The sequence below is a fragment of the Acomys minous genome (genome assembly GCF_964271855.1).
Source record: "Acomys minous genome assembly, chromosome: 4".
NCBI classification, from domain to species: domain Eukaryota; kingdom Metazoa; phylum Chordata; class Mammalia; order Rodentia; family Muridae; genus Acomys; species Acomys minous.
In genome coordinates, this window is record NC_140486.1 from 70,890,582 (window position 1) to 70,913,234 (window position 22,653).

General features: G+C 46.0%; 1 protein-coding gene across 1 annotated transcript in view; it reads right to left on the reverse strand.

Annotated features, from left to right (window-relative positions):
- The window catches only part of LAMA3 (laminin subunit alpha 3), a 226,015-nt gene that overhangs the window by 162,688 nt on the left and 40,674 nt on the right, over positions 1-22,653 (reverse strand). Inside the window, exons 3-8 of the mRNA XM_084779751.1 lie at positions 8,922-9,039; positions 8,151-8,269; positions 6,987-7,157; positions 5,519-5,610; positions 3,146-3,261; positions 748-866 (exon numbers count right to left, since the gene is read on the reverse strand). Of these exons, the coding sequence (XP_084635877.1) occupies positions 748-866; positions 3,146-3,261; positions 5,519-5,610; positions 6,987-7,157; positions 8,151-8,269; positions 8,922-9,039 (735 nt within the window). The remainder of the gene's footprint in view (positions 1-747; positions 867-3,145; positions 3,262-5,518; positions 5,611-6,986; positions 7,158-8,150; positions 8,270-8,921; positions 9,040-22,653) is intronic.

Sequence of the window (22,653 nt, forward strand, 5' to 3'; positions counted from 1 at the left end):
TATCTGCAGCTGGCAAAACCACACCCCTGCCAGAGCACGAGGCACATCATAGTCACCTGCTGTGAAGCAGCCTCAGATCCCCACACCTGCGATTTAAATGAAAACATATTCCCATGACATTTCTTTGTTTTTAAAGAAACCAAAATTCTCACTACCTTGGCTGTAAGCTTTCTGGTCCCTTCTGCTACTTACCTTTGTGAGAGGCTGTTTTGGTATTGTGTATTTTGGGGGTTTGCCTCTCTTCGTTTAAGAGCTTAGGACCTCTTTATTTGTTGTGGTTGTCAACCATTTGAGAATCATACAGTTTATGAATATTCTTTCCCTGTCTGCGGCTTGCCCATTTGGTTTCTTCGGTGTCTTTGGTGAGCAGGAGATTTTAATCTCAATGAAAGCTGATTTCTTCACTTTTTATGATTACAGCTTTCTATGACCCAGGAACTTTCCTTATCTTCTGAATCACACATAGATTCTGCATTTTTTTCTCTAAATTTTTACAGCCCTACCTTTACCTTATGTCTATGTTTAATACCAAATCAATTTTATGTATCTCAGCAGGGATGAAGGCTTAGGTTCTCCACATAAAATCTCTTTGTTTAGAACCGTTTGTCTCTCCCTGTCTGGTGGTTTCTTCATCCTCCTCACTTCCCTTTTCACATACATGGGGGACTGGTTTGTCCGAAGGAAGCTACCTGAAAATGGTATCAGGGCTGACACCAAGGTTGATATTGACTTTAAGAGGACTCTCACCTGACAGTTGATGCAGACTCCACCACCTGCATAGACGCCTTTGGTGTTCAAGCTTGCCTGCTGTCGCTCCACTTCCGGGTCATAGTAACAGTCCACAGCATGCCCATGGCAGTTGCAGGCTGGAACAAAAGCACTCTTGATCAAACTAACATGTGACATTTAAACTCCCAGGCAGGATCTTTGCTCAGTAGCTTCTAATAAAAGTCTGTTCTGAAGTTCTGGGGACACTCTGTGGAATATTACAGGGATGTTTTTTACACAAAGACTATTATATACTATTATATACTTTGTAATTTCTTCTATATGATAGTAAATGAAAGGTTTCTATTTTTACAAAGATATATAATTATAACAATGATGACTCAAAATGCCAATTAGTCATGTACACAGACTGCTACTGCCACTCTAAGAGTTGTCCATCTCTTTATTTATCATAAAATATGTTTATATGCATTGTTGTACTTAATTCATTCTCTAAGGTAGATGCCTTTATCCCCATATCATTTATAGAAAAACTGATAAAGGGAGGTTACAAGATGATCTGTAGTTATACAGCACATGAGAGAGCCAGAAGTCAGGCCCATCTTTGTTTGATTCCAAATCCTATACTCTTAGCCAATGGACTAAACTTTTAATCTCAGGACTATGTATAATGGTGAAAAGTAGGAATTAGGTTAATGTCTAATTATAGATAAGTAACAGTATATTTGGCTGACTATACGTCCTATGAAGATAGGGCTGCACATGTTTTGTTTGTGATGCAACATGGTCCCCCACACACAGCGGCACTCAATCAATCCTCGTTGTATTGACTTCAATTCCTACGACGTCAATATTGTAAGCCACTGAGAGTGATACCAAAGAATTCATGATGATTGGGAAAGAATCAATCAAAAAGATCAGGACATGAAATTAACTTTGACCAGTCAAAGCACACGTAACATGGCCACTAAGATGTCTGACTAAAATGTCCACGGTAGCTCCACAGTAAGGCCAGGACTTTTATGTTTCTCAGAAACTGACAGGCCAGAACTCAGTTATCAGTGTGAAGATGGAAGGAGGGGCCTTCCATCATAAGCTGGTTTTGTTGCCATTTGTATCACTGCAACATGAAAAGTAACAAATGAAGCCCTGATGGGGCTTGTGTGTCAAAAACCATCTCTTCCTAACTTTCTTTTTCTTTTTTCTTTTTTGATTGTTTTTTGTTTTTTGAAACAGGGTTTCTCTGTGTATCCGTGGATGTCGTGGACTCACTCTGTAGACCAGGCTGGCCTCGCACTCATAGCGATCCACCTGCCTTTGCCTCCCAAGTGCTGAGATTAAAGGTGTGCGCCACCAGGCCTGGTTTCTTCCTAACTGACTTCCTAAAACCCATGTGGGTTACAAGCAGTTTTCCATTATTTCTCATTTCTCCTGGTCTCTCCCACCTTCCACACAACCTGATTCACAATGGCATCCCACTATGCACAGTGTTTAATCATCCTTCCTTATCTCAAGACAGCAGCAGACACCTCAAGACATGGCCGAGGATAAATCTTGTTGTGTCTGCATGCCGTTATGGGTGTATGGCTCATCAATAGAGCATTTACCTAGCACACATGAGGTCCTGGGGCCAAAGCACAGAACTTCAAAAAATGCTAATAATCTAGACCAGCATGTTAAAACACTCAGCTCTATCCAACTATGAAAGCATCTTGCATGTACTTAACAATTCTTTTTTCTCTTATAACTGAATTTAGGTAGGATACTTTCCCCTTAAGTAAAGATATTTACTTTACACTAGTTCCCTTATCCATGGTTACATTTTCCATAGTTGAGTCACCTTCAGTCTACAGATATTAAGTAGAGAGTCACTTAAGTAAACTATTTGTGTTTCAAACTGTGTCGTGCTGGCAGCGCAGCCCAAGCGCAGGCTTTCTTTTCAGGGCTCTTTGTGCTCAGCCCACGAGTCACCTAGATTCATGTTGGTGATGAGATGAGCTCACAGGGTCCTGTGAGAATGCTTCTCAGGTCCATGGAGGCCTTGTTGTACCTAATAAATGCTCTCAGCTGCAAACAAGGCAATGCTGGCCAGTTAACACAATATGGTGTCATCACAACTCTGTTACTGTGCCAAATCTGTAAATTCAACTTTCTCATAGCGCGTGCGGAGGGGAACATACAGCACAATTCATGGTCTCCACTAACCTGGATCTTAGCATCCACTGGAGATCTGAAACACGTATGTAAGGTAAGATGGGGGCTACCTTACAGGGAACAGAACTGAGCCTCTAAAACTGACACGACTCCATCCTCTCTGTGACCCCAGGGCACCCTTGCTATCAGTCCTCAGGGAGAAAGGGGAGGGGTTCTCTCCTCTGAGCCCAGGGCTACTCCTCGGCTCCACACCAGCACGAACCTTCACACTCATTGTGCTGCTCCTGCACGGCGGGCTGCCAGCGCCTCTGGTTGTAGCCTGCACAGCAGCGACTGCATGTCTCCCCACAGGTGTGGTGCTGGCACTCACATCGGAACCTGAGCAGGAAGGCAAAGCATATTTCGGTTACTGAAAAGGGTTGTTGTTAGTGGCGGTGGTAGTGATGGTGGTGATGGTCGTGTCTGGTAGTGACGTTTGGTGGTTGTGGTAGTGTTTGGTAGTGGTAGAGCATCCAACTCAGAACAATCCTCCTGCCTTAGCATCCTGAGCTTGAAAAGTTGTTTGATTTAGAAGTTTTGTTTTGTTGGAGATTGGTTCTCATTTATCGCAGGCTGACCTTGAACTCGCTATGTAGCTGAGGAAGACCTTGAACTTCTAATCCTCCTGCTTCTACCTCCCAAAGTGCTGGGATCACAGGGTGAGCCACATGCCCGGTGTATGCGGTCCTGAGTTTATGTGATGCCAGAGCTCAAAGCCAGAACTCTATGCCTGTTACATACACACTGTACCAACTGAGCTACACCCCCAGTGCCAGAGCATAATTTTTATTGTTCCTGTTAGTTTAGTTGTTCCTGCTAGTCTAGCGTGCACAAAGTCATGAGTTCAGTCCCCAGCACCAAAGCCAAACCAAACACTTCTGTTCCCGTATATAAACGTGATATATGACACATACATAACCGTGGAAGCACATTCACTGAGTAATTAGCAAAACAAAACGATTTGCATACATCATGCCGACCCCTCCCCCACTATCTCCATTGCACAGATGGTGCAACTAAGACGCACAGATAGTGAGAGACTTGCTAAAGGTCAAGTGGTGATAACAGAGCCAAAGGTCAAGCCAAAGTCGGACCCGGAAGCGCCAGTTCTTTCTCCTCCACCACATGTTATGGTAACTGACCAACACTGGGCGCGATGGCTCACACCTATAATCACCTCACCAGGGGGGCTAAAGGATACACAGAATCCAGGCTAGCCTGGGCTACACATAAAGAGCCTACCAATGAACAAGAAGTATAAATGAGTAGGAAATAACAGTAAGTTGAGCAAGCAGGTGCTAAGTGTCCTGGGATGCATTAAGTGTCACTTCTTCACTGAAATCTGGTGTGGTCATGGGAAAAAGAACTTCTAACACTTTAAACCCTCTTTTGGTCCCCAGAACTGAAAGCATGACCCGCTACTGTCCACGCAGAGAGGTCAGGAGGACAAACACTCCCCCCAGAAGCGAAAGCATGAGCCACTACTGTCCACGCAGCGAGGTCAACTGTATGCTGCCTAGAACTAGTGTCACTGGCTGTCTAGCATGGGTGTCCTCCATCAAGCCACCAAGCCACCTCACCAAGCAGAGCATAGTTCATACATGCAGGTTTTCAAGTATGTAGCACCAGGTTGTCATGGCCGAACTCTTCCGTATTGGTACAATTTAAATGAGACTGAAGGCTTCTTGACCCAGTCAGCACCTCTTAAATGCCAACCATGAAAGAGATTCTGCAGTGTGTGTGCGTGTGTGTGTGTGCATGTGTGTGTAACTGTGTGCATGTGTGTGCCTGTGTGGGCATGTGTGTGCACACGTGTGCATGAGTGTGTGTGCATGTATGCGTGCCCATGTGTATGTGTGTGCGCATGTGTGTATGTGTGCATGCAGTGCATGTGTGTGATTGTGTGTGTGTGCATGTACGTGAGTGTGTGTGTGTGTGTGCCAACCCATAATGTACCTTCCGACCTTTAGTGCTGATCTCATCTTGAAGTAGAACTGTCAAACATGTTAGAAACCCCAAATTAAATAAATTCTAAATCAAGGGCTGGAGAGATGGTTCAGCAAGGCTACTTTTCTAGAGGACCTGGGGTCAGCTCCCAGCATCCACATGGTGGCTCATATCTGTCTATAATGCCAGTTCTGGGGCATTCAGTGCCTTCTCTGGCCTCCTCGGCCAATGGGCATATATCTAGGCAAACCACTCATACATATAATAAAATGAAAATAACGTTTTTAAATATAAAAAGGCAAATAAAAAATCAGCGGATACAAATTATTAGTAACTGTCCAGCATGATCTGGGGTTTGAAAATTTTGGTAGCAGCATTCCATTTTATGTATAGGGTGCTATGATTCATTAGTCATGTCTGCCATGAACCCACTGGTAGTCTGTGGAAGGAGAAGAAGGGCTGACAGATGGGAAGTTCATACATAAACACACACACACACACACACACACACACACACACACACACATACTCCACCACCATCCTTTTTGGACTCTGAAACATTCCTGTTGAGATCTAGAGCCTAACAATCTTTAAGAGGATATAAATATCCACTGAGACAATTAGGCGTTGAGTTGTGCACTATACTTACTGTTTCTCAGCGTTGTCAGCATTGCACTGGTCAGCATGGCCGTTGCAAACACATCGCCCACCAACGCTGATGTCCTTTATACTGTAATAGTACTGCATCATAGAAAACAGGATGTGTCAGCTTCCAAGAACTGCAACACGGATGCTCTCTTACTGACCACTGACCACTGACCCGCATAAAGGCTTTTCCTTTATTCTACACTCTTGTGCCATTTCTCCTTGCTGATCTGAATGCAAATAGGAGCCACATTTGCTTGTAACTTGTCTAACAAAATGAATGCATTCATCAATCAATTTTAATTTCTTTTTTAAAAGTCCTTCAGAATTTGTCCATTAAAATAATCAGATGCCTTAAATGCATGGAAGAAAATTACCTATGGGGAAAAAATCACCATATGACATGAGTGTTCTAAGTTTGTTTTTACACACTGAACATATGTATTTACCAAAATGACTTTGTGCCTACTATGCGCAAACTACTGCTCCAGGGATGAAAAGGGAGAAAATATTTACAAAGATGGATCAGACTCATCTCTTCCAGGCTGCCCACCTCAACCTCTCGGCTACTAACTACATAAAATGCCAAACCCCAGAAGCTACAGTGGGCATCTTCCTGTCAGCCTTCTGGGTGACGTCGCCCACTCTTGGGCTGAGCTCTTCTAGCTGTAGCCACGGGGCTCTGGTTCTCTAGCTTCCTGTGGGCTGAGCACCTCTTCTACTGCCTGTCTCTGTCCCTAGAAGCCAGGGTACCATCCTAACTGAGGATGGGAGATGCTCCAGTTAGATAGCCCTAGAGTGCAGAGAACCAGTGTCCGCCACCACACGCTCTTCTGCACTAGAGCATGTTTCTCGGCCTCTTTTTCCTAGGAGGGGCTACGCCAGGACCAGATTTTCTTGGTGGGAGTGACTTCTATAGCTTGGAACATGGGGGTTTCCTCTTTCCTCTGCTGCAGTGATACAGGGAATGCAAAGTGTGGCTCTAAGACACTGCAAGAAACAAGGAACCTGGCCCCCTGAGTGGCTGTGTAGTGAGCATGACCTCACCTGCTGATGCACACTATACTGCTGAGTACAAGAGTTGGGCCATCTACACTGATGCCAGACTGACTATAACCATTTTTTAAAAATATATAATAACTTTTCTTTTCTTTGGGATTACCAGGGTGTTTCCTACCACTGAGCTAAACTGACAACTAAACTGCCCAAGCTGCTCTTTTGACTGATTCTGCAGTCCAAGCTGGCCTTTCATTTGCAATCCTCCTGCATCAGCTTCCCCAGCAGCTGAGATTACAGGCCTACACCACCAGGTCTGTTTGATTTTTTTCAAATAGCCATATGTATTTTTGACAGGAACTGCCCCTCTGCCTAAGTAGCAGTGGCTGAGAAAGGTACAAGAAGAATTTAACTTATTTGACCAATGACACAAGGAAACTAAGGCAGCCACTGGGTGTTTAGGACACCCTACTCACCCGGCGCGTGACAGTGGGGTCCCGCTCTGCCTTGGAGATCAGATGACCAAGGAGGGTGTTGGTTCGTAGAAATCGCAAGCGGATGTTTGTTGCCTTAGTAAACTCCCTCAGGGTGTCAGAGAAAGCAAAATTTTTTGCACCTGGACGACCATTTATCAAGGATACAACCACCTAAAACCAAACAGCAATAAAAGGACACACCAGATGAGTGTCCTCTGCTCAAAATGTAGCAACGAGACTTAAAAGGAACACATGGCCCCCAAAGCACCTGGTTCTCAAAGCAGCCCCCAGATGTGCTGACATCATCTAGTGTCTAGTTGCTGGTTCTTGGTTCTACACTCAAACCTGATCTCTGTGGTGAAGATGTTTCATTGTTAACCCTCTGTTCTATCAGGTGGCTATGGAGGGGTAAATACTATGAAACGCTGGAGAGCTACTGTTATCTTTATAAACATAGGGAAGTGATTCTGTCAAGCTGCATCAAGGAAACAAAGTTGAAATACCCGATAATTAAGCAGTGGTTCTCAACCTTCCTAGTGCTGAGGCCCTTTAATTTGTTTCCCCATGTTGTGGTGACCCTCAACAATATAGTTATCTTTGTCCCTCCTCCATAATTACAATTTTGCTTCTGTTATAACTATAAACATCTGCTAGGAGTTGTTCAAACCCCCAATGGGGTCGAGACCCACAGGTTGAGAAGCACCCATGTAAATGAAACCCTGTGACCCATGACTTGGCTTTTCATGCCTCAGTTGATGAGCTCCAAGCCTCAGTAGCTTAGAACACCAGCTAAAGGGCACTGGGTAGAGCTACTTGAGAAAGACCTCATACTCCTAAGAAGAGAGGACTCGAAAGTCTGTTTATATTCCTATGGCTTCACCATTTCTTCCTTGGCTGTCCCCACCTCTGTTCACATCCACGTGGGCTTAGCACTGTCACTCCCCCGCCCCAATCTCCTTAGTCTTACTGGAAATAGTGTGTTAAGAGGTGGGAGGGATCATCACCAGTTACCTGTGACCTACCCACCTTCTAAACCTATCCCCAGGAGAATTCTGAGGTCTGTGAGCCTTGGATCCCAAACTCCAACTTCCTGGGTAGAGTTCAGGGGCCCAGCGGACCTTCCAAGCCAGCTCATTCTTGTGACGGCCTCTCAGAGGCACTCACCTCGCCATTTTCCAGAGGCACGATACGTGAGTACTCCGTGACACAGAGCACCTGGTCGTCCCTGGTGATGGCCACATTTGCTTCTTGCCCAAACTCGTGTAAACAATCTCCCCTAGAATCTAGAATGGAGACGGTTGAACGTTATCAAATAGTGCATCGTTTTCTCCTAGATTGTTTTAGGTCCCTTGTGTTTCCTTAAGAAACACGGAAGAGAAGAACCAAGAACTCTTTTGGACTTCTAGCTGAGAGCTTAGGATGACATCTTTAATTCATGAAAAAAGAAATACTTGGCTGCTTCAATTCAAGTGCCCTTCAGGAACCATGTCTGAAGATATGTTATTAACACTTTATGTCTCAAGTAAGCAAAATTGCTGGCCACCTTGATTCATCAAGTGGTCCAGAGATGCTTATATACCTCATTAGCCAAGACAAGAGGTTCAAAATAAGTAACTTGGAGTTCAGGGTTCATAAAGATGGGATTCCTTCCTACCTCCTCATGAAGGGGGAAGAACATGAGCAAGCTCACTTACAGCACCTCCCACCAATGAGAGCAAAGCTTTTATAAAAGGAGGTTCAGCATCCATTCTGCATATGGGATCCTTAAAGTCAATGCATACATGACTGAGGACCAGGGCTGTTTTGAGAATAACTTAGGAGGTCCAAGCCCTACCTAGTCACACCAAGACACTTTTTCAAAAAAAGTAAGTCCACAGTCTTAAACTGTCTCATATAATCAAAGCCCCTCCTAGCACAGAAGACAAGACAACTTACGAGCAAAATACTGCCACGGGGAGTAGGTGCTTCCAAAGTCTACAGACCTTTCCAGGACCCAAAGATCAGGGCGGGGAGAATTTGCAAATTTGATCAAAACATAGGCCACATGGAAGAGCTGAAAAAGCAAGAGAGATACAGTTTGTCTTCACTGAGAGTATAGATTAGTGGTAGAGCACTTGCCTAGCAGGCAAAAGGCTCTGGGTTCAATCCCCAGGACCACCAAAAAGAAAAGATTAAAGGCACTTTGTCCATAGCTTGAGCATTTCCATAGGATGTTGATTCCCAAGGCCACGAGATGCAGATCCAGTTTCTACCTGCATAGTGGCCATCTCTACCCAGGCGCAGTTCCTCGGGTCATTATTCTTAAAAGCAACCATTGTCCCTTCTCCCTAAGTGCATGTGGTCACCACCATTGTCACATAAGTAATGAATGTCCTTGAATGTCTATATATCAAAAGCCTGATGCCAAGTACTAAGTCCTTTGAGGCATAAGAACCAACAGAACAGTTCAGAGGTTCTTTGGGGAGTGCCAGAGCTTTCCTCCCTCAATGTGTTTAGGGTTTGAAGACTGCTCCCCTATAGAGTCTACCTAGATTAGCTAAATGTGCCTCCTTGGTCCAGCTGTCTAGCATAAGCCAAGCCCTCCTTTTTAAAAAAATATATTTTATTAATTTATTCCTATTACATATCAATTGTTATCCCATCCCTTGTATCCTCCCATTCCTCCCTCCCTCCTGCTTTCCCTTTACTCCCCTCCCCTATGACTGTGACTGAGGGGGATTACCTCCCCCTGTATATGCTCATAGAGTATCAAGTCTCTTCTTGGTAGCCTGCTATCCTTCCTCTGAGTGCCACCAGGTCTCCCCCTCCAGGGGACATGGTCAAAGGTGAGGCACCAGAGTTCATGTGAAAGTCAGTCCCCACTCTCCACTCAACTGTGGAGAATGTTCTGTCCATTGGCTAGATCTGGGTAGGAGTTCGAAGTTTACTGCACTTATTGTCCTTGGCTGGTGCCATAGTTTAAGCAGGACTCCTGGACCCAGATCTGCCCATCATAATGTTCTTCTTGTAGGTTTCTAGGACCCTCTGGGATCCTTCTATTTCCCCATTCTCCCATCAAGACCCCTTTTTCATCTCTATGTAATAGCTCCACCATCTTGTTCAGCTGTGTGCAATAGCCCCGCCTCTCTGTTCAACTCTATGTAACAAACATGCTGAGCTGCCAGCGTGCTCAAACTTTTTCATCTGAGAGCCTGGACCACTCAATCCCAGCATTTCTGTGCCGCCTTCTTTTCCTCATCTGTCAGGTGTGTCCCTGGAGCGGTGCTGGATGCAGCATCACTACTCTATCCTAAGAGAAGCTCTAATTGGTTATGAGAACTGTATTTCCTCAAACAAGGATTGTTGGCCGGGCTCTGGTTTTGCTAGTCCCGCCTGCTATCAGATTGGCTGGAAGATGAACGGGTTTCATATCTGCCTCTGCATTCAGTCTGCAGTCATAAATTTTAGTTTTAAAAAGATCTTATTGGATTCTAGAAACCTACAAGAAGAACATTATGATGGGCAGATCTGGTCCCAGGGGTCCTGCTCAAACTATGGCACCAGCCAAGGACAATACGTGCAGTAAACCTCGGACCCCTACCCAGATCTAGCCAATGGACAGGACATTCTCCACAGTTGAGTGGAGAGTGGGGACTGACTTTCACATGAACTCTGGCGCCCCATATTTGACCACGTGCCCTGGATGGGGAGGCCTGGTGGCACTCAGAGGAAGGATAGCAGGCTACCAAGAAGAGACTTGATACCCTATGAGCATATACAGGGGGAGGAGGTCCCCCTCAGTCACAGTCATAGGGGAGGGGAGTAAGGGGAAAATGGGAGGGAGGGAGGAATGGGAGGATACAAGGGATGGGATAACAACTTAGATGTAATATGAACAAATTAATAAAATAAAAATTTTAAAAAAGATCTTATCCTAGTTAGAGCTTTAACAGTAAAGATGAGGGCCTCAGGGGTTATGGACCTGCTGAAAGGCCTGGGGGATCCTAAGGGCTCTCGCTTGACTCTGGGAGCCACCACTCCCTTGCAGAGTCCACCCTTGCTGCTGTAAGAGGGCCCTTTTCTGTTTCTCTGAGGGAAGGTTGTCACTGAAAACCCTAATTCCCAGCCAGTTCCGCCCCCTTCAAGCCTGTGCTTTCATATGGGAAATGATACTTACCTGGGCTGTGAGTAAAAACCCCTGCCTGTCTGCTTGGGGGAAGTCCTACTTGATACAGAAGCACCATGACTTACAAGGTGGTCTCAGTGCCATAAAGCAATAGCTAACGGCAGAAATAGAATTCTCCCCAAGACACACTTCATGAACGTTAAAGGGATTGATGGGAAATTCAAAACTCCCGTTAGAAAACTATAACAAATATGGATCCTTCCAAGTATTTATAGACCTTTCAGTGCTGTCAAACTAAAACCATATTTAGGTATGAAAATAAGATAAATGATGAATGAAGCATTTTGAATACAAGAATCTTTCTACACGTGCTCCGTTTCTGCCACCAAACTCTTACAGTGATAGCGCCTACAAAATAGTCGATATATTATAGTTAGTAACCACTCCTGGGCTTAGCTTCATATGGCTCCACGGTGCTACGCCACTCTCCTGTCACACTACAGTTACTGGAAATCCCCAGTCAGAGCTGGGGATGGCACTCAAGTGTAGGAAGCCATAGCTTCAAGGACCAGTGTCACATAAACCAAGACGCAGGAGATCCAGAGGTTCAAGCTCATCCTTGGTTATTTCCCAAGTTTGAAGCCAGCCTGGGTGACAGGAGACACACTGCAAAAGGGAGGGGGAAAGGGAGAAACGAGGTGGGAGTAGGAAGGAGGGAAAGATCTCAGTGAGCAGACGAGAGTGCCCATAGGTTTCATGAGAACCCACCAAACAGACAGGATGTGCCACTTTCAAAGTGCCCCTCCTGTTTTTGTTTGGACACTGTTTCTGAGGTTCCTGGACTCGCATGTGCATGTGCTCTGGCAAGGGGCAGGCTGCAGTCACTTCTCATTCGAATGGCTTGATGGATCTACCACCACCGCCCTGAAAACCTGCTGTCTTTTTTTTTTTTTTTTTTTTGGTTTTTCAAGACAGGGTTTCTCTGTGTAGCCTTGGCTGTCCTGGACTCTCTTTGTAGACCAGGCTGGCCTCGAACTCACAGCGATCTGCCTGCCTCTGCCTCCCGAGTGCTGAGATTAAAGATGTGCGCCACCACGCCTGGCTCTGCTGTCCAGGGGGTTTGCTGTCCAGGGGGTTTGCGAGTGCTCCGGCTCAGCAGCAAATCCCCTCTGACACACACACTTTCTAATGTTGCCCAATAGGGAGGAGTGGCCTGTGGGTGCTCACAACTTAGCTCAGGCATGGAAAGGCAGCAGGCAGGGTCTTTCTTCTGATTGGTCACTGAAAAGGGTAGCATAAGCTTCTAATTGGGGGTTTCTGCTAAACAAGTTACTCTCTTACTCCGTGACATTTGGTCTCCCACAACTGAAAAGACTTCAAAGCAAGCACACAAGTGAGCCTTGAGACTCACTGATAGAAAGTGAGGAAGCAGCAGGCAGGGAGAAGCAGGGGGCCAAAGCAAAGGGCGCTCTGCTCTCATGTAAATATTTGAGGAGCAAAGATAAAGGGGTGGGAAGGAAATAGCTAAAAACTAGGGACTTGCAATCTCCTCTCAAATGCGTTTGTAACAAGCTAAAGCTGGCATGGCTCTGTCTGCTTAGGGGGACCCACGGTAGCTGTTTAAATAGTGTTCTGATAAAGCAGATAAGAGACTTAAAGACTTCAAAAGACTTCCAGGTGAGTAGGTGAGATAAAAGAGAGGAGTCTGATCCTTGTCTCTCAAAGACATTGAAATCACAGCTTGCAGCAGCGAGTTATTCATTCATTTCCTGGTCCTCCTGCGCTGAGCATTTGCAATGAAAGGACAGAATTTGCTGTGGATAGAATGTTACACGGATATATGAATGAATGACTGCATTAATCAATTCAAACAAGAGTTGTGTTGCTGCTCCTGGGGTTCAGGAGGCAGATACTAGCAGGCAAACAGACGCATTGTGAACCTCACAAGGGACATACTGGATACTCTAATTTAATGAGTGAATATATTGACCTATAAAAAATGTTTTAATAATGACTTTTCCTAATGGTTTACTTTGACTAGTCTGCAAACCTACAGAGGATGGCAAAATGGTATAATGGCTGCCCATTCATCTTTCACTTACATTCACCAGCTGTTTATATTACACACACACACACACACACACACACACACACACACACACACACACAGAGAGAGAGAGAGAGAGGGGGGGGGGGAGGGTTGATTCTTTGAAAGTATCACAATGCTTGTATCTCCCCCAAACACGGACATTTCCATAAACTTAGCATTTTCAGGACTGTTCCAGTTTCCTTTCTGTTGCAGTGATAAAACATTCCAGGAAAACTGGGGAGGAAAGGATGTATTTGGCTTGCACTTCGAGGTCACAGTCCATAACTGAGGGAAGTCGAGGCAGGAAGTAAAGCCAGAGCTTTAAGCAGAAACCCCTTGGAGGAAGGGTTTGCTGGCTTGCTCACCCACAGTCCCACGCCTTGCTATATCACAATGGCCCTTATATAGCCAAGGGCCACCTTGCCCAGGGAAAGGTGCAGCATGCAGGGGCTGGACCTCCAATGTCACTTGGCAATATAGCCAATCCCCCACAAGGGCCAATCTGACCTGGCCATTTTTCAGATGACTGTGGCTGTGTCAGATTGATAATTAAAGATAGTCAGGGCAATGGAAAAGGAATGTGTAGTCAAAGCAATCTATTTAATATGTTGTTCCTGTTCGAATTCCCCTGGCTATCATGAGAATGCACACTACCTTCCTTTCTTTTGCATGATCAGGTCTGAGGTTACATTTAGATATAGGTCTCTTCTGTGTTCTTTTATTGAAAATGTCTAAAGAGCCCACACACACACACACACACACACACACACACACACACACACACACACCTGCCACCGCCATGATTTTGTCTTTCTCAACGGCAACATCTCAGATACTCTAAAATGTTCCACAGTCTGCCTACAGGCTGAATTGGTGGTTTGCTCATGACTGGCACAGGTAGAGCCCTGATCACTATGCCGTTGATCAGGACATGGGTGTGAATTCCCTTGTCCTATTTCCAGTCATTGAAACAAGTTGGGTTGTTTTTGTTTTTAATTTCTCATTGGGAAGAGAAGAAGCATGAAGAACAAGTTGCTTTGTTGTGATGACCTGGTTTGAAAGACTTTCATAAAGAGTCCAATCCTCAAAATGCAGTCAGAGCCAGCGATGAAGCTAGGACTCAGCCGGTCTGTAGCCAGACCCTACGATGCTGCTGTCAGAGCAAGCCTGTCAGTGGCTCTGTGTGAGCACTGTCGGCATCTGCCATCACCGTGCGCTGGAAAGCACAGTGCCTGGGCTCTCAGCGGAAAGGTTCTAAGGAAATATTGTCAACTTCTTACTGGCTCCCAAAAGAAACTTCTCCCTTGGAAGGAGGCAAGGTAGATCATTCTGGAAACTGTCAAGATAGAATCCCAAAAGTGCTAAGTGACCTCTGACCCTGGCATTTCTTCCCGAGGGGACCCTACTGCACTGCCGATGAGGACAGGTCACCAGCGGCTTGCTGGGTAACTTGCTAAATCCTCTCACAAGTCTGCCTCTACCTGTGAGGGCAATTCTACCGGTCACCCCACATGCCAGCCTGCCCAGAATCAAAAACCCACACCAAGGTTCCCTGCACTCTTTCTAAGCCATGAAGATTTGAACCAGCAAGAGGACAAGATTAGGGGAGAAACTAGAAGGAGAGAAAAGTTGAGATGTTCTAACCTCCTGGTGGGAACGTGGTGCAATAGGAACTCACCTGTGGTTACAATAAGTAAGTGTAGTGGACCGGACGACACCACAGTGACTATGGACAAGGATAACAATATGATACAGTGTGCACTATATGTGTGTGTGTTTAACTCTATAAATCTGTGTGTTTTGTCTGTCAGTTTGAATTTTTGAAAAAAAAATCACAAAAGCCTAGGAAATAGATCCTAAGCCAAGCCTTAGTTTAAATACTGGGGTTTGGTCTCCTGTGCCACATGCACATGGTCTGCATTGCAGAGAGAGACTAGTGTTCTTGAGTGGCTCTGAATAAAGAACAATTCTGTTGCAGTAAAGTAGAAACCGTGGGGCTTTGGGCGGGGATGCAGCTCAGTAGTACAGCGCCTGCCTGCCATGCTTGGGAATCTGAATTCAAACCCTACTACCCCACCCACACTAAAGCTAAAGGGACTGGTCACTGGGCACACGCCTGCAAATCCATCACTCTGCAGGCAAAGGTAGCAGGACCAGTGCAGATATGAGACTGGCCTGGTTTATAGTGAGTTCTAAACCAGCTGTGCAGACAGACCATGTCTCAGTAAAAAAAACAAAAAACAAAAAAACAGAAGACTTGGGTAGCCAATAGCTTAGAAAAAAGCAATCAGCAAGGAAAAAAAGAAAGAAAGGAAGGAAGGAAGGAAGTCCTACATCTAAATTTTATGCTGGGGAGCTGCGGAGATAGCTCAGACAGTAACATGCCTGCTGCACAAGTATAAGCAGGTAAATGCAGATTCCCAGCACCCATGAAAGGGCCACCATGTTTGTGCATATCGATAACCCTAGAGCTGGGTGGAGTGGGGCAGAGACAGAAAGATCCTGGAGTGTCAGTCAGTCAGTGAGCTCAGGGTGCAGTGAGAGCTAGCTTTTTATCTTCAGCATCTATGTAAGAGCCAGGCATGGCCACGAATACCATTAACCGTTTTTTGTTTGTTTGTTTGCTTGCTTGTTTCATGCTTGCCTTCTGTTTTGCTCACTTACAGGAACATCACTAGAACATCTGACTCACCCGCTGAACTCAGCAGTCTAAGAACAACAGGTTTGACAAACCATGACAGAGGGAAATTGCAAAGTTGTGTTTACCCAAGGCAAGGAAAACTAACTGGACTTTAATTGCTACAATTCTGCAAATCCTCCTCTAACTGGCTGGCTAATTTTATTCTTTATTGGATAGTAACAAATTTAACTAGTAATAGGTTACAAACTGATGCCATAGTAAATTCGTGCTGCATGACCCCGTAGGACTTGCAGAGGTAGTGACAGCAATCCTAGAGCGCTGTTGTAGTGCTGGGGATTAAAGGCAGGACTTCACACAAGCACTCTGCCACTGAGCCACTCCCCAGCCTCAGATTCAGAACAATTGAATCAAGCTAATTCACATCTATCACTCCAAATACCAACCATGTATTCTTCCTGCCCAACTGAGACAAGGCATTCTTTGAAATACACCTCCCTGCGCCCCCACTTTCCTCCTCTGGCTACTGCCTTTCTTAGGTCCTGTTATATAAGGGGTCAAGGAGTCAATTACTCAAGAGTGATGCATGCGGCCACTGTAAATAAGTGTGGTCACATTGGAGCACCTCAATCTGTGAAGGAGATGAAGGGTCTGGAGACAGCTAGAATGTTTCAATGCTTTCTGACAAGAGCTGTGAATTTCTAGGGGGTACGGCGGTGGCCACGGGTGCTAGCTCGGCATTTTCAGCCTTACACTAGTCAGCATGTGGATTTTGAGCATCCACTGTCACATGAAGTATGACCTCGAACCAGGCAGCTACAGAGGAACTATTCTTAGAACGCCCTCTGACCTTTACTACCCTTACTTCCTGAACACTAACGCCTCTACAGTGTGCTGTTTGGGAAACTGAAGGGGACTCATTTAGTCGATTCACTTGGGGGGTTAGGTTCTCGCTTACTCTGCGCTGGCCTTGAACTCCTAATCCTCTTGCCTCTGCCGCCCGGTGCTAGGATTACAGATGCATGCCACCAGATGCCTTACTGCTCGTCACAATGACAAACCATACAACAGCTTTCACCTGGTTTTTTGAGAAAAATTGCAGCCGAGTTCTAGGCTTAGGAAACTGTCCTCTGGGTACATGGGCTCCACAGGGACTCTTTCAGCAGCTGCCCAGAGCCGAGCTAGAGAGGAACTATCTTTCAGGCATTTGCCTTTCCTCTGTTTGACTTTTGGGAATCTGAATGGCCTCCCTACCACCTGAATGTTTCGGTGAGCAGAATGTGACTCCTAATTTAAGTGCTTCAGGTGCCAATTTTCCAAGCTCCCTACAGAGAAGGCAGCTGGGCCGCATACCCCGGGGCTCACTGGCCTGATGTCTCCTTCCAACACTTTGTATCTAGAGCAAGGAACACAACAAAAGCAGAGAGTAAAAGACTCGGAGAATCTTTCCAAAAGCAAGGCAGATAGCAGCACTGTCTGGTTTCCCGGGACAATGTCTGATCCCAGCAGGAGGCTACTGAACCCTGGGCCAAGTGGTCAGGACAAGTGCTGGCGAGCAGCGTGCAGCGTGCAGCATGCAGCGTGCAGCCTCGACAGTGACCTTGAAGACGGACTCCTGGCTTTCTGCTGCCGTGGCTCCGCAGCTTCCTGGATCCCCACTCTCTTTGTTTTGCGGCATCTCACCTCTGCTTCTTTCACTCTTGAAGGCTGGTTACTCTTTCACCAGTAACATCATAACTACACACACACACACATTTTCCCTTACTTACACAAATCTGACAACAGTAGCATCTGCCCACCCGCTTTGCTTCCCTCTGGACCAGGGGAGGGAGGAACTGCCTGGCAAAAGCTCATCCCATGCCCTAAGCTCCACATCTCACTCTCCTGGCCTCCTACTGGATTCATACTATTAGCTTGTAAATGTGTCTATTATTTCAAAAGAGAGAAAAACTGTCTCCTTCCATCCACACTCCCTCCTTCCCCATCCTTCTACACCTAGCCCATCCCTGTAGCTTCAAAAGGCCACGAACTAGTTCATCCCCTGCTCTCCTCCAGCTCGCCCAGATCCTCTCTCCCGTCCCTCACATCACTTCCTTTGTACATCACTGACAACCATTTCCCTTCCACCCACCTTCTCACATCAACTCCACAGCCACATCCTCAGGGTCTACTTGAAAGCTCACTTAAAGGATCCTTGTTGGGACCACAGCGTGGAGGTCCTGTGCCCACAGATCTCCAGGGAAACCAGGAATGTTAACCACACAGGATTGTCTTTCCAACAGGAGAGATGAAATACCTATTCTTTCCATCCAGAAAGCAGGGAATCAGAAGTGAGTAACAGCCTGGTGATGTGTGTCTTCCTTTGAGCCAGGCCATATCAAGCTCCCACAGCCAGGACCGGAGGTGGCTAATAGCCCAAATATGCTATCTCTGTGACCAAGACGAGACCAGACCCTTAGGCCCTTAAGCTAGCTACGGCTCTCATTGTAGTACAAGCAGCCTACCTTTACAACCCATCTTCTTGAAAGAAATGACACCACCCTGAGTTGAGTTTCAATGTAATTACAGTTCTTTGTGTAACAGAAATTGTATTACGCCAGAAAACTTTTTCCCCAAATTATGCTCAGCTTAAATACATTGAGAATAAACTGCCTGTTATTAGCCCTCCGAAGGCTGATCTAGGCTGACAAAGTTAATCTGAAGCAGGTTTTCATTCTTAATCTTTTTCAGGGTTCAGGGCATACCACCTGAAGTGTCCCTCATCAGAACCTCATTTCTCCCTCACCTCAAAACAACCCCAAATAAAGCCTAACCGCAGCCCCCAAGATGCCTGGCAACTCGACTCAGCCTCCAGGTCTCAGCTCTGCCCTTGCTCTCCGATTTGATGTCATGTTTCAAAGAGTGCTGGGCAAAACAAAAACAAAAACAAACAAGCAAGCAAACAGCTTCACAAAAGCAATTAAATAAATGTTTGCCCAGAGAATGCAGAGTGTGTGCTGGGTTATCCTGCCCCTCGGGAACTGCAAGCAGGAGCATTTGGCACCTAGAGCCTTAGGCACAGTCTGCATTTTCTCTGGATGAGAGCAATACTGGTAGGCAGCCAGCACTTAAGGACCCTGCTTATTTGGCATAAAGCAAGTCCCTTCCGCTGTAATAAGGAGGGCACCCCAGGGGACTGCTGAGCAGTAGAACTTCCCAGTGTCCCAGGGGCTCCCACCTGGCTGTCCTGGAGTTTGTGATGACCCCCAGCAGGCATTCTTCCTGGCGGGACAGTGCGTGGCAAGGCTGTGGGGAAGCTCTGGGGGTAGGAAGAGTCACAGCAAAATGGGAGGCAGGAAGATGACCCGACGTGAGCCCCATACTCCACACCTGATGGGCATCAGAGGAAGTGGGTCTGTGTCCAGCTGAACTGTGGTCAGAAGTTGAGTTTAGTTGCCTGGAATCCAGCTGTGGGATTTTATATTTAGGCATGAGGACCAGGAATAAGGGCAAACCAGAGAGGGGACATAAAGTAGAAGGGAGCCAAAGAGGTGGCCAGGGTGGCCAGAAGGACCCACCACATGGGGTGTGGGATGAGTGGGAGCTAGAGCCTGTCGCCCTGGGATAAGTGGCTCCGGGCATCCCGGTGGGTGAGGGAGCAGCTTTTAGTCTCCCTGCCCACTGGCTGAGAAGGGGGCTCAGTGGGGGAGAAACTAAGTCCATCTAGCAAGCAGCATAGAGCAAACCCAATCCAGCCTCACCACCCAGGGAAATGAGGTCTGTATCCCAGGACGAGTAAACATTAGTGAGCAGCCAAGGAGTCTACAAAAGAGACTCTGGCTATCGTGGGTTATTGAATCCCCAAATTCCATCACTCCAGACCCCCATCTGCACTAGGGCTGGCCCCCGCTCACTTTCCTTGGGCAAAACCCAGCCCCCTAACATATCCTCTCACTTTTCTGTCTTCCCCCCTTAAGCATCTTTCCACTTCCGGGTGCCATCTCTGTTCCCTACACCCCAAATACTACGTCAGCAAGAAGGGACTGTCTCCTACAACTCAATGCTGGTTTATTCCATCCACCTTGCAAACACGATATATAAGTTTCCATTATTGCAGCAGAGCCTTCCTCTGCACTTCAGGCTTAGGGGATAATCCTGATTCAGTAAAAATCTCCCTTAGAAAAATTATAATACTTATTCTAAAGATTTGATTTGACTTTTGGCACATAACATTTATATCTGATTATGCTTTCTACCACGGCAATGTTATATTTGGGAGTAGAATATGGGACTATGGAAATGTGCTCTTACTAATAATGACCATACAAAGCCAACCTTGGAACTACCAAAACAAGGAATTAGAGCCATAGAGATCAACACGGCTGGGGTTTCAAAAATATAAGGTGTATGCCCACACAACATCAAACTAGGTGCAATAGCAAGCACATTACATACATCAAAAGCGATGCATTAGACAACGTTCTATGTTTTATGGGCAGTGTGTCTTATGAGCAGAGACAGTTGGAGCTAGAACCAGACTCTGTGACCTCAGAGGAAATTAAGCCATGAGGGCCGCTTTACTTCTCTGTGCCTCAGTGTTCCAACTGTAAGGGAACAGTTCTTACTGTTGGCACTTCCCTTCTGCCCTATCTGGTTATGAGTAGATTAGAAACAAAGGAGCTGGGGAGATGGGACAAAACGTTCCTTTTATTTCTGATGAGGCTAAAGGTAGAGAGGTGGGGAGTTGTGGCTACTACCAGTAGATTCCTCAGATAGTCTGTGGCTGCCTGGGCCAGTGTGGCTGTGACCAAGTGTGCTGACCGGGGACGGGTCAGGATACTTAAGGTAAGTCCTTATTTATTTAAACACAAACCTTCTCCTGGCTGTCAGCACACATAGATATTATGCTGCCACTAGAATCATTTTAGAACAAAAGAAAAATATCTGGGAAAGAGTACAAAAGCTACCAAGATCTTAGCATCAAAAGGTATTTTTGCTCTAAGAGAAAAAAAATCAAATTAACTTAAAAAAAGAGAGCTGGGCTGTAGGATGGCTCAAGGGGTGAGGGTCCCAGCCAAGAAGCCTGACAACCTTAGTTTGATCTCTGAAACCTCTGAGGAATAGAAAGAAAACTGACTCACACAAGTATTTACACATACATGGTGGGACATGTACATCCACACTTACGCACACCCATATCCCTACAAACACACACTAACCACTGGTTCTTGACCTTCCTAATGCTGTGACTCTTTAATATAGTTCCTCATGTTGGGGTGACCTCCAACCATAAAATTATTTTTGTTACTACTTCATAATTGCAGTTTTGCTACTGTTATGAATTGTAATCTAAACATCTAATATGCTACCCTTAAAGGGGTCATGACCCACAGGTTGAGAATCAGTGCTAAGCAAACAAGTAAGCTACATTTTACAAAAGGGAAAGAGAAAGCTAAATAAAAGTAGCTTCTTTATCCCTTGCAGACTGTAAAAGGAAACTTTTGACCTGGCATGTACCTCAGACAGGCATTCCACTCAGTGCTGGCTGCTCTATGACAAGCCACTTGGACAAAAGCGAGACAAGAAACAAGCTGCCGTCAGGCTGCCAGCTCAAGGGTTTGCCATGGAACTGCACTGTGCTTCACAGGGTGACTCTGAAACACTTCCTGCTGCACAAGAAGCATTTATACATGAAGATATGACTAAAAGAAAGCAATATATAAGCTTTACAATTTCATCAGCATATCTGTTTTGTTAAAAGGAGACAACGGCGCGGGGAAGGGTCGAAGGCAGTACACAGGGGTGGAAAGAAAACAGTATGAAATTGCCAAAAGTAGATGAGGCCGAGGAGGAGGCAGAAAAAGGCAAAAGAAAAATTACAAGTAGGGGTGAAACACACACACACACACACACACACACACACACGCGCGCGCGCGCGCGCGCGCACACAATTTATACATAGCTTAATGGATTCTTAACCCCTGCTTAGCTGCCTCAATAATTCCCTTTCATTCTCCCAGTGATGATCATTGGGGATTTGACCATTTTTCATCAAGCAGAAAAGCCTCCTCTGTAGGTTAGGGTACTGACTGCCCTAACATAGTGTCACAACAGCGCTGACTGCCACACGGTGTGGCAACAGGAGACAGGGAACCTACTAGAAATAAGTAACAAAAGCATGTTTGATTAAAAAACAACCATTTAGAAAGCAGTAGGCCAGGCAGAGGAGGCCTTCCCATGATGGAAACGCGTTTCGGACCTCAGAAGTCTCTATCCTGAGCTGGATGGTACTGGTAATGTTGCCAGGACAAAGATGGGGTCAGGCAGGGCCTTGTGTGGGAGAAGTTGAGCCCCACAGCCAGCAGAGGGGGCAAGGGACACAAATGGCCCAGAATGCCTTGTCCTCATGCCACCAGGAGCCAGATCCCCAGAGGCTGAATGCAGGGGCCTGTTGATGCTGTAAGGAAGGAAACTGTGTCCAGAACTAAGTGACTTGCTAACTTGGAGAACAATGAGTTTAAATTGAGTCTTATGCTGTTGTCATAGTGACCAACTAATAGGAGTAAGCTGGGCAGCCCAGAGATGACGCCAGACCAACCTAGTCCAAATGCACTTGGCTCTCTGTGTCCATGTTTCTACATCTGCAGATGCAATCAGCCATTATTAAACCTATCAAACCTGGGGAAGTACTGTCTCTTTAATGAGCATGTACAGACAGTGCAGTACCACAGCAGTGTGTGCGACATTTATACCGCAGTTTCCAGGAGGAACACGAGTAGGCTATGTGCAAACAGCACTCTGCTTGCACAAGGGTCTTGAGCATCCTTGGGGATGCCAAAACCCTTCCTCCACCAAC